The sequence below is a fragment of the Simochromis diagramma genome, unplaced genomic scaffold, assembly GCF_900408965.1.
Source record: "Simochromis diagramma unplaced genomic scaffold, fSimDia1.1 OVJJ01000387.1, whole genome shotgun sequence".
Classification (NCBI taxonomy): Eukaryota; Metazoa; Chordata; class Actinopteri; order Cichliformes; family Cichlidae; genus Simochromis; species Simochromis diagramma.
Window position 1 is genome coordinate 2,078,847 of NW_024387152.1, and position 16,188 is coordinate 2,095,034.

A 16,188-nucleotide genomic window follows, 5' to 3' on the forward strand; every position below is an offset into this window, starting at 1 on the left:
GTCAGATGTTGACTAAAAGCATGTTTGACAGCATTCAGATGCAAGAAGAAGAAAGAAAATCTTAACTGGTGTTGAAAATCTGAAAATGTCACTGTACCCTGCAAACCCCCGCTGTCCTGGTTCTGCTGCAGACCATATTTCCAGATTCGTCTGGACTTCTGTCCTCATAACGCATCATGCAGAGATCCGTACTCCCTATTTTTCTCGGTGCTGTGGTACAGTCCCAGCGTTTCTCTATGGTGCAACTTCATCTGGATGCTGCTAGAACATCCCTGGGTGGGTGAGGGAGGGGGGTGTCTGCTCGAGTCTGAGCGTTGTTTTTGGATTACATCACTGTATCGTCAGAGGTTGGGTATTCAGTCTAAAGAGGCGAGAAGACCACATCAGTCCCAGTCCTTTCTCACAGCTGTCAGTCTTAGTCTCGCCAGACTCCGAGAAATATCCCAATAAAGAAGACCCCACCGCGCTATTGTGTGTTTGGAATACGCACCGGGGCTACCTACTGCTGGACAACACACAGGCATCATGACGCAGGGCAAGGTATGAGCTTTAATGTCGTTATTCAGTTAGGACTTCATTAAGACGTCGAAATCAATATTTTTTAATTTATTTACTGTGAATATTTTCCTAACAGTTAATGTGAGTGCCTACCAAATCCAGTTAGTCCCATTATTATCAGGTGCGTAATGGCAATGCGGACCTGTAGATGAAACTGGCTTTCGTCATTTTCAGTAATCATAGAATTACTTGAATAACTAATTTTGCGCGATGCACCGTCACATTTTCTGCAGGACTCGAGCGCACGGGGTTTCTCATTAGTGAGAAATTAATCTACTTAATTTTTTTCTTTTCATATTCAAAGTATTTTTCACATTTTGTGCGCCGTGTAAGTGATACTTTAGCAAATGCGTCACATCACCATGACAACCTTTATTTGTGTAGACCTGGCTGCGTGGTTACGTCCAGGCGGTTACATCAGTCATTGAGGATTCTGGATTATTATTGTTTTAAGCTTAACACTGTGCATCTTTTTTCTTTAACATCGCCTGTCTGTTATGTTTTCCAGACTAACGATATAGATACGAACGATCCCCGTGGGTGTTTCTTATCTTTAAATATAGATCTTGACAGCTGAAGGCTTCATGCGCGTAAACCTGTCAATCAAAACCTTTTGTAATTCGTTATAATTACAGTTATTAAAACTAAAAATGGGTTAAAACTTGACGTACCCCACTGAAATTGTGACAAGGCAGCCTGACTTCTCCGGTGAAGTGTCAATTATTAAGAGCAGCTGCTATTTGAGCTGAGGGTTAGATCATCGGTACTATGAGCTGAGGTTTCATTTAAATTTAAAGCACCAAATTAAACTTTAATGGTAAAGTGAACATTTAACACTTATATAAGCTGTTGATAATAGCTGTTTACTATTTTATAAACAATTTATTTATGTTTTTGTTATTATTATATATTTCTTTAGTCATTACTCCAAATCTTTGGCGCAGTTCATCCTGGTATACAACACCTATCAAAAATCTACAAGTCCTCACTTTCATATCAATATATGTATTTTGTTGACATTAAAAACTACAAATTAAAACCCCTTTACCCCAGTCATATGTGATTCCAGATATGGAACCATTTGCACTCAAGATTTAATATTAAATAAAGAGGCCAAACATAGGAGATAGTCAGAAAAAAATGGTTTGCTATTCGTTGAAATCAAAGTGTTAAGTTGAAGATAACAAAGTGTTCATCTTGTATCCAACCAGCTGGCACTTGCAAACAAGACCACCAACGGCTCTTCCAGTGGAGAGGCCTTGGTGGCGCCTGCACCTCCCAGCTATGAGGAAGCTACTGCAGGTATGGCTGCTTTTTATCCCTCAAGTCATCTTAAAGAGTCTTCATCTTACATATACTCTTAAATATTTGCCAGGTGTTGAATTCATGTGGGAGTGATGGGACTACATAAGCAAATATTGTCTAAAACATGTGTTGTGATGATCCCTTTAGGCGTCAGTGCTCCTTGCTACAACGATGTTGAGATGCTCACAGAATTCAACTGGGATGATCGCAACATCAGGAGGGTCTTCATCCGAAAGGTATGAAAAAGCTTAATTACCTAAAATGCTTACTGATGATAACACTGTGACTGTGAATGCAGCGCATCACTGATAATGTGTTGATCAAGTGCTTTTATATACTTTATAGGCCAGTACATAGAACAAATACTTTCTTTCTTTTTTAAGGTGTACAGCATCTTGATGATCCAGCTCTTGGTTACTCTCGCGATCGTGGCTCTGTTCACATTCTGGTGAGCGTCTGATGAAAGCAGATTTTTTCCCAGTATCCTCTCATGTTGAATTGTATAAGCCTCGAATGGTAGCACACTTACCTGAGCCACTCTCTTACAGTGACCCTGTGAAGGACTACATTCAGACTAATCCTGGGTGGTACTGGGCCTCTTAGTAAGTAACACCATCCCTCAGAAGTGTACACTTATTTTGTGTTGATGTCTTTTCTGTCTAAAGACATCAAACAATATTCTTGTTGTTTTGCAGCGCTGTTTTCTTTGTCACTTATCTGACCTTGTCTTGCTGCTCTGCACCAAGGTGAGGCAGAAGTTATCAAAAGGAAATGCACATCATATGGAAACAGTTCACATCACATCAAATATTGAAACACTGGTCTTTGTTTACCCCTACAGGAGACAGTTTCCATGGAACCTGATTCTGCTTGTCATCTTCGTAAGTATATCGCTGATATGTGTTATCTTTTTAATAAATATGACCTTGCTTACACATGGATGGGATTCTCTGAACTTTTTTTTTATAGCAGTAAGATATAACTCATTATTTTGTGCATTTAAAAGCTGACTTGCAAGTTAACTCTGGAAATCTAACAATAAATATATAGAGTTTTTTTTAAGGTGATGTTATTTGTTATGCTGTTATTCGCATATAATGCCTATATTTTCCGACTGACTGTCCTATGTTACAGACTCTCTCGCTCTCCTACATGACAGGGATGTTGTCCAGGTATATTTTGCATGCCTTCTTTAGATTGTCTTCTTAATGGATTTTATATTCAAATAATTATAGCCAGCAGTGTATTTTCTTTACAGCATGTCAGTTTAAAGTTAGGATACTTTATTTATTTTAGCAGAATAATCCGATCTGTGCCAGTGCTTTTAAGGCCACCTAAGAAAAAGTATCCTGAACCCCCCACCCTGTGGTAACAATTGCATAACATTTTACACGTTTGCTGTTTTAACAGCTTTTATAACACCAAGTCAGTGGTGATGTGTCTGGGCATTACAGCAGCAGTCTGTCTCCTGGTCACAGTCTTTAGCTTTCAAACCAAGGTGAGAAAACCGAAATGCTCTTCTTTCTGTGCACTTGTGAATCTAACTTCCCTGAATCACCTTTTCCTACATGTTGACTTACATATGTCTGGTTTGATGTGCTTTCTTCTTTGCAGTTTGATGTGACCTCATACCAAGGTGTGCTTTTTGTCTTCTGCATGGTGATGTTCATCTCTGGCCTGGTGCTGGCCCTTGTCCTCCCTTTCCAATATGTAAGTGTGATCAAACTAATCCAATAATCGCATAATTTTTCTGTCAGGTAAACACGAGTTAGCTGATTGTACCAGAACAGCCGGGATTTAAGACACCAGACACAAATTTGGACACATTTTCTCATTTAAGGTTTTTTCAGTTGTTATTATTTTCTGTCATGTAGAACAGTAGTCTACTGAAGAGATTACAAACATGTGGAATTCAGTGGTTAATAAAGAAAAAATAGTTTCACATTTTAGATTCTTTAAAGCACCTTTTGCTTTGACAGGAGTTTTGCACACTGTTAAAATTTCCTCACCCTTCTGCATGAGGTAGATACCTGCTATTTTCAGCAGTATAGCTAACTCTCAGACATCCTTTGACTCTAGTAAAAAATCTTCTCAACGTATTTTTAGACTACCTAACCATTGTGTCTTAAAAAACAATAAATAACTACACATTTCTTTTTATTTGTTTTAGCAGTTTAATACAGTAGTCAAATAGGGCTGGTTGTTGTTTTGCTTTTGCTTAAATCTACAGTATTTAAATAGTAAATAAGTCCTCAAATGAGTACATGTTTTCAAACTAATACAGACTCAACTCCAAATTGAGAACATATAATAAAATATAATGGTATTTCAGCTGATTGCTTATTGTAAATTAGTAAGTGGAATCACAACTAATAAATGAATATGTGTCATTCAGGTACCCTGGCTGGATGGTGTCTATGCTGTGTTGGGAGCTATACTGTTTACCATGGTGAGCATATAAATACAGATGAGCTATTACTAATAGGCCCAGTCGCATTTAATAGAACACGTGCAGTAGGTGCCTACAAACAATATAAAAGTTGAGTTATTTGTTTTTGCTTTTTTTATAAATTATTATTAATATGTGTTGCAGTTTTTGGCATTTGATACCCAACTCCTTATGGGGAACAAGCGGTACACCATGAGTCCAGAAGAATACGTCTTCGCCACTCTCAACATCTACCTGGATATCATCTACATCTTCTCCTTTTTCCTCCAGATCTTTGGAACAAAGCGAGAGTAAACCTGTCGACAAGAGCTGCACCAGTTACAGAAATGTAGTCAAACATAAAAAGAGTCTTTTAAGCTGTTGTTGATAGTGGTGATGAGGCTCCCAGTTAACAGCTTTATTTATTTATTTTGCCTTATACAGATGAGGTTGTCAATACTTTGTACAAGTAAACACCAATTTCTGGGGTATGTGAGTATTCACACATAAAATGTCTATAACCTTTCCATCGTCTCTAGCATGTTTGTGAAGCCATGAGCCAAACTGTGGCCTATCACCCAGAAACACTCAATAATCAGTGATCATCTTCATTTCATGTAGCGTTATCAGACTGTGAGTGTTCATATAAAACTATATGGGTCTCTTATTGTCATGCTTGCATAGGTATAATAAATTTCCTGCAAATAATAGATGTTGATAGTCATTAGGAGATACATTATGGATGACCCTAAAAAAAATCTAACTATGCCAAATTCAGTCATTATATCATGGCACTGTTGCTGTGGGTTTTCATGTGGATGACTGGAAGCACAAATGAAACTTTAAAAAGGCTTAAAAGACTTGAATAATTTGCCTGTTTTCAGTCGTATCTATTCTTGTCTTACTACTGTGAATTACAAGAAACCCCACTGTGTCTAACAGTTTGAGGGTAGGAAACACGTTCTCTGGAGTTTGAATGACAATCTAAAAAAAATGATTTATTCAACGTGGGATTTTGGTGTTGATTTCTGCCTTGACTTGTTGATTTATGTTAATGTTATACACTGTTTGGTCAGTAAGATATTCCACTATATTCACCTTGTTGTGGTGTTTATGGTATGTCATTGCATTTGAATCTGAACTCTTTTAAATCATGGTTTTTCATGAATAGTACTTAGTTTGAGGAAGCCTTCATTTTCAGCATTATAGTTTTTTTGGGGGGTCTGTATGTACACTTCTGTAGTTGGTTTGAAGTGGTGAGAAATGGTAAAATATAAACATAACAGTGCCATATGTGCATGGATTGACTTTTATTTTTGATAAGGCCTGTACTTAGAGAGGGATTTGAACGCTATATTTCATAAGATTTGAAGTTTATTTTTTTAAGACAGAAAGATGTATTTTAGAAAGTGTATGAGATAAAATGTGTAGCGAGCTAGATGCTTAAAATAAATATATAAGTCTTCGAAAGTGGCCTTGGATAACCTTTATTTGATTCCATTGATGCAGTTTCACGTTTTATCAGGGCCCTGCATTTCACGCTAGATGTTAATGTTATATCGGGTGAATGTGTATGACTGTCATCATGGTTCTCTCTGATTAAATAAATTGTGCTAAAAGTATCTTGTTGTTTCATCTGTATCAGTAAAGTCTTTGACTGAACAAAGGGATTCTTGGGTTTGGTAGTTTGGGGCATCCCCTATACTGAGCCTAAAATTATGTGAGCCTGGCGGCTGGGACTGGGTTAAGTAGCAAATGCTAAAAGACGTTATACATTGATTTACCAATATATTAGGTACACCTGTTCAATTCCTTGTTAATGTATATATCCAATCAGTCAAGCACATGACAGCAACATTGTGCACTTAAGCATGTATAGATCGCCAAGATGACCTGCTGAAGTTGTAAATGACCATCATAATGAAGAAAGAAAGGTAATTTAGGCATTTCAGAAACTACTGATCTACTGGGATTTTCCTACACAACCATCTCTAGGGTTTACCAAGGATGGTCCAGAAAAGTGAAAATATCCAGTGACCAGTATGGTAGTATGGGAGATTGAATCTACTGTGTCATCCTATCATGTCAAAATAGGCCAAATTATCTGAGGAATGGTTCCAGCACTTTGTTGAAAAATGAAGTCAGTTCTGAAAGCCAAAGGGGGTTCAACTGCATACTAGCAAAGTGTCCAGTGAGTGTTTGGGTTCATAAAGACTCATATTTATCATTTTTATTGTACAAGCACAAGGTCATCCAGAAATAGACAATCCACTTTTACAGTTCACTTGTGATTTGCTGCAGAAACACATACATTTTAAGGAAACATCCTTACTGGTGTATCTCTCATGGAACAAATTGGTTTATTGTGTGTTGCAGAACTTTCAAAAATAGCATCTGGCAACACTTTAATTTAAGATTAAAAAAAAGAAAGAAACGTGTGAAATTATGGCATTTCATCCACTTGGGATAAGAACAGTTCCGTAAGTGCATTTTTTTCCTATAAGAATAGAACAGAATAGCCCTTTATTATCTTTGTACATGTACAGGGAAATTATGGATAACGAAATAACTCTCATTCACCATTGTCCTTGACCTCATTGCTTTTTCCATCGAGGTCAAAGGCAATTGATCAGTAAAAGAAATACACAGGATTTAGTGCGCTTTGATTGTATCCACAAGTCGAGTCCTACGGCTGTGACGTAGGACTAAACGTCAAAGACCCTCCGTTAAACCAGAGCCCTAAGGCGTCCCACCATTCTGCAATCGACCAGTTAGCCTTAAGTACACTGGAATTTACAACCTCCAATCACCCAATCACAATGTACGATGGTCAGACGCTCGGTTCAGCCATGTTGTGGTTTTGAATGAGGAAGAAGCGGGAGATGTTATTCTTCAACGAGTTTATTTACAATTTATTGTCACGTTAAGGATATATAAATGAGTTAGGGTGTAACCCAACATGATTTTCGTTTTCCTGAACGCGTCGGTTGCGACTTATCGCATTCCCGTCGTAATTTAAACATACTTTCATAAATTAGCCGTGTAGCTAACAACGTTAGCTAGCAGGGTAGTTAGCCTAGTTTGCTAGTTAGGTAGCTAGCTAATTGTAAGCTAAATATCAAGCGGTTTTGCGAGTGTTCGTGTGGTGATAAAATGGCATTTGTTAGGAGTGTTGGTGTTTGAAGCAGTCTCGGCTAACTTTGCCCGGTCGAAAAAAAGCACATTAGCTTAATTGGGTTTGACTACATTGACACTAAGGCTGACTGAAATCAGTGACAGCGATTTGTCTTGAAACTAGCGCCGTTATTTCCAAAACTTTTGAGCCATGTTGAATAAAATCTGCGAATGGATAGAAACGAGCGTTGCCAGTCTTCGCAATGGTGTACCAGCTGCCGAACACCCACATGCTCAACGCACACCAAGAGATGGTCAGATGAGGAGGAAAAGACCCTTTGAATGGTACGAGCAGATATATCTGAACTCCCTTGGTAATCAATGCCAAGAAGCTTAAACCCAGACAGAACTATGAGTGCAGTGTTTGTGTGACCGCAGTGTTTTAGCTCGCTGTCCATTTAGCCGTTATCTTAAGTTTGACAAAAACGAGGTAGCGTGTTGTTAACAGGATACCGTCTGTTTTTCTTTAAGTTTGGAAGATGGCCATAACATCGACCAAGATGGTTTGGTGATAAAGAAATCACGAATGGGTAAGTAGAAACTCACTTTGTTACGTATGTTGTGAATGTAATTGTGGAGAGTATAGGCACACATTGTTTTCTGTGTGTTTGAAATTTCTACAGGGGATCTTATCGACTCAGTCAAGAATGCAGCTGAAGGGGTTAAGAATCACAGCTCCAATGTGGCTGCATGGATGAAGAACAATGTAAGTCCTGCCTTGAGGAATATGCTGACTACCTCCCCTGGTTTGCCACCTGGAGAACCTCATCCGCGCCCATCAACATCATCAGCAATTTGGACAGGGAGGCTGGTATGGTGCAGATTTATGGGTGTCCCTGTAAAGACTGTTGGCACACGTGAATCTTATTTAACTTGTATGTGTTCGGATTTAGATCCTTGACAGGAATTCTCAGAATGAGACATTTGCTGCTCCCTCAACAACTTTGGAGTGGAAAACGTCAAAATCTGGTAAGCTTAACATTTTAAACTTTTCAAAAGTTGTTGTATTAACAAAACTGAGCTGAACAGAGATGGGCATATGCAGCATTTCCAGAATTTCACCCTCTGAGAATGCCTGTCCACTCCAAGTAACTATGATTAAAACTAAAAGGTTTTAAAACATTCACTGGGTTTTGGATGTTGTGGCACCAGTTGAATTACAGTGTTTTCCAGGACAGTGCTGTTGTAAGAGCTTTCAGCTTCCAAGTATGTCTTTTAAATTGTCTGACAACCTTTATATTTTGTTGTTTGTAATACCTTCTTACTCTACAGTCTTTAATTGGAAATATTTTAGCAAATGTACTGTATCAGACTGTATGGGCTTTGTGATTTTCATACCCCAGTTCTGCTCTTGTACTACTTAATTGCATAAACACTAATTTGTCATCAATCTCAGGTACGTTAGGTCCAGAGTAGTTGGACGGTGACACAGTGACATTAGTTTCAGCAGCATTGCGAATAATTTTTTGATAGCAACAATACAACAGGCCTTGTTACATAATAAAATATAGAAGTATTAGAATGTAATGCAGTATTAAGGGCTGATTTAGACTTCGATGGTGATGAATAGGCCAGTCACAATAATTGCGGGCTACATTGACCCGACATGTAGTTGGGTTTCTTGGAAGATGCACATCAGGTTACTTAATAGGTTATGGAGTAGATTTTGCACTGAAGCATATATCAGGTGTAAGTCATGATATGCGATCTGCATTTAAGGTTTCAAAAACCTGTCTGGACTGTAACTCTTACTGTACTTTCTCCCTGTATTCCAGAGTGGTTGCGTAATGAGAAGTCAAATACGGGATCAAAAGTTTGTAGGCGACAAGTGTGCATGAGTCCTGTGCATCGTGAGGTGCCAAAAACAAACGGGCATTCGGTTAATTTGCCACCCTCCATCACCCCTAAATGGCAGCCTTCTCCAAGGCTAGGCAGGCCTTTAAGTCTCCGAACGCATGGAACTCAAAGGTATTCTTGTATTCCTTACATCTTTTGTGTGTGTCTGACAGAAAATTCTTTTTCAGCAGTTGCTGCTTGTTAAATTATTTATTATTGTGACATGTAAGCAATATTCAATCATTATTATAAATTTTTTTTGTAAATCCAAAATTTTGTCTGCAGTTCGTTTAGTGGAGTAGGTGCAACAAGCAGCTCATGCACCAGCATGTATGAGAAGACCTTTCCTATCAAAGTGGTGCAGAGCCCAACACACAGTACCTCATCAGGCTGCTTACCCAAGACCAGGCCCCGCTGCACAGCACAGGAGGTTATTTATGAAAGCAGTAATGAACTGTGTGATTCCTTCATATCTATTTGTTGCATGTCTGTCTGTTCATACTGGGGTTTTTCTTTGTTTAACAGTCTGTTCGAGAGGAGGAGAAGGAGGTCTACAGGCAGCTTCTTACTATGGTCTCTGGTGGTCAGTCGTCTTATCTTCACAATGGCAGCTCGCACACTATTGTGAGGTCTCACAGAGATTTGTACGTATTGAATCAATGCCATGTTCCTGTTACAAAAAATGTGTAATGAGATATAATTTTGGTTTTTTTGGGGGGGGGGGCGTGAGAGAAGCATGAAAGGTAGTTTTCATATCTTCTTATTTTGCGTAGCATGGAATGACATGGCTTTCATGTGCATTGAGCCAGAGACTTCAAAGGGGATCTTCGTTTTTTTCCTGGTGTGCACATTATCATATAGCTATGGTATGTGGGGATCAGAACAGCCTACCCCACTTTATCCTGTTGTTGTAATCATGTTGTTTCCAGACCAGTCACTTATTGTACCATTCTACTTGTCATTGTCCCATTAGCACCAGCTTCCTGACCACCAGCCGCAGACTGCTGCAGTTCTCTTCTCCAACTGGGTCAGCAGCAGGAGGAACTTCAGAGGGGCCCAGCAGTCCCGCCAGCCCCAGGGGAGTCTCTAGCCAGTGCTCCAGCAACCTTCCCAGTCCACTGGGGGGCCCCAGCAAGCCAGAGATCCAGACATGGTCCCTGGACAGGGACCTGAGTTCCAGCAGAGGAGCTACTCTCATATCAACTCCTTCTCCATCAGCTCTGCAGGATAACTCTTCTCAGGACACACAGTCATCAGGTAATCATACTGAGTACTTGATGGAAATGGGGAGAGCGTGGAACATATTATTGTAAGTGAATTAAACGTTACTTGGTGGTTGTTCATGGGTCTTATTCTTGCCTTTTCTTACAGCTCATGATGGCGACTCTGTAATTATTGTAGATGAGCAAAAAAGTAAAAAACAAGACAGCTCGAGGTTAGTATTTCTTTTGGTCAGGCTTGCTATTTGAAGTGTAACTTGGTTAAACATAATACAAACAGAGGCATATATAGCCAAACATTTCAAGTTGTTTTCTTATTTTGTTTATAAATGTGTATGTGTATTAAGTGTTTAGGTAGATTTCAGCACAACCAAGGTTTACACATATCTCATCACGATACATTTCTGTCTTAACAGTGTGCCATGTTTCCAAGCGGAGTTATGGATCAAAGAATTGTAAGTGTACTAAATTATTTATTTAATTTACACGACATTTGAATAGTGCAAAAAGATCTTTTTCCTTTTTTAAATTCTTCCTGTAGGACAAGTATGTATGACTCCCGGGCGAGGGAAAGACGGAGACAGATAGAAGAGCAAGAAGCTCTGGCTGCTCAGTTGTTGCAGCAGGTGAGTGGTCAGCTCACAAAACCTTATTGGGTTAAGATTTGGCATGTTCATTATTTTTCCTTTTGCGTTAATTTGCTTTGTAATTTCTGGTTCTCAGCGCCTGTCTGACGAGGAGCAGCGTAGCCCAGATGTCGAAGTCTGTGTTCGAGTTCCTTTGGAGAAAGAGCTTCCTTTGAGTCCTATCATAAAAGAAGAGACGTCTTTGGAAGAGAAACCAGAATTCCCTGAACTTACAGAGGTATGGAAATTGTACCCTAATGTACTTGCATAGCTCATTATATATTTATTGAAATGAGTGACCACAACAGACTGTCGCAGGGAAGTATGTTTTCTAACTAGTATTTATCTTTTAAAAAGTAAAACTGCAACTACATTTTGATGATAGATGTGCAGAGATTTCTTCTACAATCTTTTGAAAATTAAGTGCTCTCTGTTGGTTTTGTTAAGGTTCCTCATTTAATCTCATTTATCAGTAATATTCTGATTAAGAATATGAAGGGACTTTTATTTTTAATTACTGTCCTTGCATATTGTCAGACTAATATAAAATATATATAAAAATGTAAGTACTATTTCATGGTGTCATACATGTATACTGTCTCATTCTTCCTCTTAAGGAAATGGAGGCTGAAGTGAACAGGGTGCTGCGAGGGGGCAATCCTCATGAAGTGTTAAGTGAAGGTTTTGGTCTCAGCCTTACACGTAAAGACCTGCAAACCCTGAGCAACCTCAACTGGCTCAATGATGAGGTGCGTAAATGTTGTATTAGAAATGAAGGGGAAAAATAGAGAGATCTTATTGACACAATTAAGAAACACAGCTCCAATGTGGCTACATGGATGAAGAACAGTGTAAGTCCTGCCTTGATGAATATACCGCCTACCTCCCCTGGTTTGCCAGGGGGAGAACCTCAGAAGATGTACAGAAAAAGAAATTATCTGTTTCTCTACATCTTCTATTTAAAACAAAAAACAGTACACGATTAGATTTATGATCCACAACTAAACGAGTGCACATGTCCACTTGATCTAAACTGTCTCTCTTTAATTTCCCAGGTGATCAACTTCTACATGAACCTGCTGGTTGAGCGCAGCAAGGATTCCAACATGCCAACAGTCAATACGTTCAATACTTTTTTCTATCCCAAGCTGCGCAGCAGTGGCTATTCTGCTGTCCGCCGCTGGACCAAAAAGATGGACATCTTTTCTAAAGACATCTTGTTGGTTCCTGTCCACTTGGGGGTGCACTGGTGCCTTTCTGTAAGTCCCAATGGCTGTTGTAGAAAGTAATCTAAAGGTTTAAGGACGAGCATAAACAGGCCTGCTTTGTCAGTGTTATACATGCGTTATGTCAGTGTTATACATATGTTATGTCAATGCTATATGATGATTATAAGCTTTGACAGCACAGGCAACCATGTTTAAAAATGGCTGTAGTTCCTCAATGGTGTTTTGGTTTTTCTGAATTATCTAAAGCTAAAAGTCTTCACTTTGAGCCAACGTTTTACAAATAAATACACCTTGATTATTGGACCTAACTGTGTAATAATACACAGTATAAAAATGTACATAGGCTCTTAGTCTCAAATGTGAAGCCAATATGGAAGACGCACCTTTTCAGAAAAGACATTTGGTCCATTTGGTACAGAGTTTTTGCCTGATTGTTTGAAAGTTGTTGGGCATAATGGATGTGATGTGATGTCGTGAGGGGAAAAGTCTTTATTACCCGAGTGGTTGGTGAGTGAATTCTGGAAGCTGCGAGAGACGCTAAATGAGTGGCGGTCACAAGATGGCCAAGCCAACTAAAGCACTTTAAAATAGTAACCACTGACCAAAGTGCTAGACATGGCAACAAAATTAGAAATTAAATATATTGAAAAAATGAATACAATTAAAATGACAACAGAAGAGGTGGGGTCTTAAAAGCAGATCTAGAAATTGGGAAGAGGCTTGTCTAATGTGAAACGGCAACAAATTCCACAATTTGGGAGCCACTATGGCAAAAGCCCCATCCCATCTGAGCTCACGTCTATTCAGGCAAATCCCCAGTAGAAGTCTAGGGGAGCACAACTCTTGGCCCTGCCCTCAATAAATAAAGTATAGTATAATTTAATATAGTATTTTTGCATACAATTCCTTTGAAAACCGAAAACCAAAAACCAATAGTAGATTTATGCTGTCTTTAGTCAGTAATTTAGGCACAGCAACAGAAATGCATCTTCTGTTAGTATCTTAGCGTTTTTGTACATTGAAATTACAAGTGCCTCTCAAATCATGTTTGAATCACACATCGGGGAGAAAAACCCATTTTGGAAGCACTCATGGAGACTTTGATTTTGCTTTCAACTTTATTTCCATTATTTTACGATAAAGTAAATAATGAAACTTCATAATGTTGGACTTAAACTGGAAACAGTAGGATCAGTGTGATTACAATAACCATTGCATTCTTAATAATACTGTTCTGTCGTGTAATAAAATTATTGAATTTATTGTTGTTTTAAGGGTCAGTTAAAATGTGGATATAAATATTTTGGGATTTTATTTAGCATTTTGTTTTTTTTCAGGTGGTGGATTTCCGCAAGAAGTCCATCATGTACTTTGATTCTATGGGAGGAAACAACGATAAAGCATGTGAAATATTGTTGTAAGTTTCTGTAGCAGATGTGCAATATTTGTTTAAATGGGGTCTGTGTTTCGAGAGGTAAATATAACTCACTGAGATCGCACTTTTGCACTTCAATTTTGTTTTCCAGTGAATACCTGCAACAGGAAAGTAAGGACAAAAAAGGCAAAGAACTGGATACCTCAGGCTGGATTCTGCACAGCAAAACACGCAATGTAAGTTCTACAGACAAGGTTGTTGTGACAAGTGTTCAAATCACATGGTTTCAGGAATGTTAGATGGGATTTCATTATCTGCCTCACAGTATCGTTTTATTCATTTGGCATTTTACTTGTTTCTCTTTTCTATCAGACACTGTTCTACAGTTGAATCTGATAGCTGTAGATCTATAAAGTTCTTTTGGTTTTTTTGTAAAGCCCTCACTAGGTTTCTGGTAACACATGGTTTCAAAATAGTGACAAAAATGTTAGTAGTCCAGTCTGAGATTTTAAGTATACGATGTTCTGCTGCTTTTGTAAGCCTCCACAAGATACGAAAGCCATGTTATGGGAGCGTGGATGATTTGAAATGTTTAAAGATCCAGTTTCTTATGTTTGTGACTTTTGTTTTCTGAATTTTCAAATTAGTTTCTCAGCAGCTTTTACTGTCAAGACATTTTATAGATAATTTGTCAAAGTGTCAGATGTCATTTTGCACTGTAGGTTAATCAAGGTCTGATTTGCAGATGCAAACTTGTCTTCTTTCTTTTCCTGTTCTTAGGAGATCCCTCAGCAAATGAATGGTAGCGACTGTGGAATGTTCACATGCAAATATGCAGATTACATTACCAAAGACAAACCAATCACTTTCACGCAGGTAACTTCAAACAGCATCAATGAGAGTATCTTTTCAGTAAGCAGTCATAATGAAGGCTTAAAAATGTCTTTCCTTTTGTTTTTGACAGAAACATATGCCATATTTCAGAAAAAGGATCGTTTGGGAGATTGTAAACCACAAGCTGTTGTGATGTGAGGATGACAATTGTGAAGTTGTACAGTTGCCTCACATCTTGATGATGGTTGAGTTTTACTCCCCAGGAAAGGACTCGCAGATGGGAGACTTGAATTCTGGGAACAACTTTCACACCAGCTCATCTGATCAGGAACCAGCTCAGCGATTTCCATCCTCGGCTAAAAGTAGCTGAAAGGATGTTGCTGGAGCAACAAATCACTGCCTCCAACTTCTTCTACAGTTTTTTTTGTGTATGTGTCAGACAGCAGCTCAAACGCTTTGATTTGTACGTGTTACACTTGTGCAAATCATACTCTGAGGTGGAATGTTCATTACATGTTTTTGTGCCACAATCAGTTGTCATTGATCACTCATTAACATGTATTGTGTTATCAGTAAAAAAAAAAAGTGTTTTAAAAGCAGATTACATTCCCAAATGCCAAAGTCTCTTTTTCCCCCCTGATCTTCACACATGAGAACTCCACACAATGGTGGGACAATCTGGTGGCACACAGATTACACACATCGTGTTGATATTAAAAGTGCTCAGTTTGTTTCAGGCAGGCCTGCCTGGGTAAAGCATGTAGGATATTTGACACCTATTGGTTTGCCACACATTCTCCAGTTACCTGCTGATACACTGGTTTTCTGTCGGATCTGGAGCTTAAAGACATTTGGAGGTCTGACTTGGACTTTTGTGTTACTGCATACAGCTTTGCTGTAATGTCTACAAAGTTCAGAGTTGCAGCTTATGTGTGGATTTTGCTTTAGTCTGTGTTTGGATGAGAATTTTGATGTTATAAGGTGAAGTTAATATTAAAATAGGTAATTACCTCATTGTTGCAGGTAAATTGATACAATGCCACTCAGTTCTTTATGACATTTCAGTAAAGCTGAGAAATTAATGTGACATAACCTCAGAGTATGATTTGGAGTGAAAAAAAACATTGTTTCTCCTTGATGCTGGTTTGCAGGTGTAACCAAACAATTACACCGTAAGAGTACGGTAAAAGTTCTGTCATTTGTTTATCCAGTTTTCTTGATGGTGTAAAATAAGGTTAAAAGTCTATTTTATGTATTTCGGTGTTCTTTTGTTCAACAACCTTTTGGTATATTCAGTATATTTTGAACTTTGTATATACTTAAAACATATACAGCAAACAATGTAAAATACTTTTTTTAAGAATGTATTTCTTATCTATTTTATCTAGACTCAAGTCTGTTTTAGAAATAAATTCTCATGTATTGTGGCTTTTTTTCTCCAAATACTTTCACATGAACTCAAACTAATTTGTGGTTTCAAAGACACGAGTTAAAGCATGAACTTGTCTTTGGTGTTGAGCCGCCACAGATTTCTTTAGATTTTACTTCTAAGGAGAGGGATGTTTTCAAAGTGCTCTTGAGCAGTTCTATCATTCTGAAGGTC

The 16,188-nt window shown here is 38.4% G+C and overlaps 2 protein-coding genes across 2 annotated transcripts; both read left to right on the forward strand.

Moving 5' to 3' along the window:
* The first annotated feature begins 369 nt into the window (after positions 1-369).
* Positions 370-5,913, forward strand: LOC120743912 (protein lifeguard 2-like). Its single transcript, XM_040047930.1, has 12 exons — positions 370-540; positions 1,770-1,860; positions 2,011-2,099; positions 2,247-2,311; positions 2,412-2,465; positions 2,559-2,609; positions 2,705-2,744; positions 2,998-3,035; positions 3,274-3,361; positions 3,478-3,573; positions 4,259-4,312; positions 4,457-5,913. Exons 1-12 carry the CDS (start codon positions 526-528, stop codon positions 4,604-4,606), a joined length of 831 nt encoding a protein of 276 aa, XP_039903864.1. The 5' UTR covers positions 370-525; the 3' UTR covers positions 4,607-5,913.
* Positions 5,914-7,033: 1,120 nt separating this feature from the next.
* si:dkey-21c19.3 (sentrin-specific protease 1) lies at positions 7,034-16,012 on the forward strand. Its single transcript, XM_040047918.1, has 18 exons — positions 7,034-7,750; positions 7,937-7,995; positions 8,089-8,276; positions 8,359-8,434; positions 9,241-9,433; positions 9,587-9,731; positions 9,827-9,945; positions 10,275-10,558; positions 10,673-10,736; positions 10,938-10,976; positions 11,063-11,147; positions 11,245-11,385; positions 11,765-11,896; positions 12,203-12,406; positions 13,714-13,793; positions 13,903-13,987; positions 14,532-14,627; positions 14,716-16,012. Exons 1-18 carry the CDS (start codon positions 7,617-7,619, stop codon positions 14,776-14,778), a joined length of 2,187 nt encoding a protein of 728 aa, XP_039903852.1. The 5' UTR covers positions 7,034-7,616; the 3' UTR covers positions 14,779-16,012.
* The last annotated feature ends 176 nt before the right edge of the window (positions 16,013-16,188 follow it).

What these genes read in the sequence shown, in the direction of transcription:
- si:dkey-21c19.3 (XM_040047918.1), top strand. Translation starts at nt 7,617, where the DNA reads ATGTTGAATAAAATCTGCGAATGGATAGAAACGAGCGTTGCCAGTCTT. An exon ending in CGAACGCATGGAACTCAAAG is followed by an intron (nt 9,434 to 9,586) that starts GTATTCTTGTAT and finishes TTTTGTCTGCAG; the next exon opens with TTCGTTTAGTGGAGTAGGTG. An exon ending in AAAAAACAAGACAGCTCGAG is followed by an intron (nt 10,737 to 10,937) that starts GTTAGTATTTCT and finishes CTGTCTTAACAG; the next exon opens with TGTGCCATGTTTCCAAGCGG.
- LOC120743912 (XM_040047930.1), top strand. An exon ending in GTGGCTCTGTTCACATTCTG is followed by an intron (nt 2,312 to 2,411) that starts GTGAGCGTCTGA and finishes ACTCTCTTACAG; the next exon opens with TGACCCTGTGAAGGACTACA. An exon ending in TCTTTAGCTTTCAAACCAAG is followed by an intron (nt 3,362 to 3,477) that starts GTGAGAAAACCG and finishes TCTTCTTTGCAG; the next exon opens with TTTGATGTGACCTCATACCA.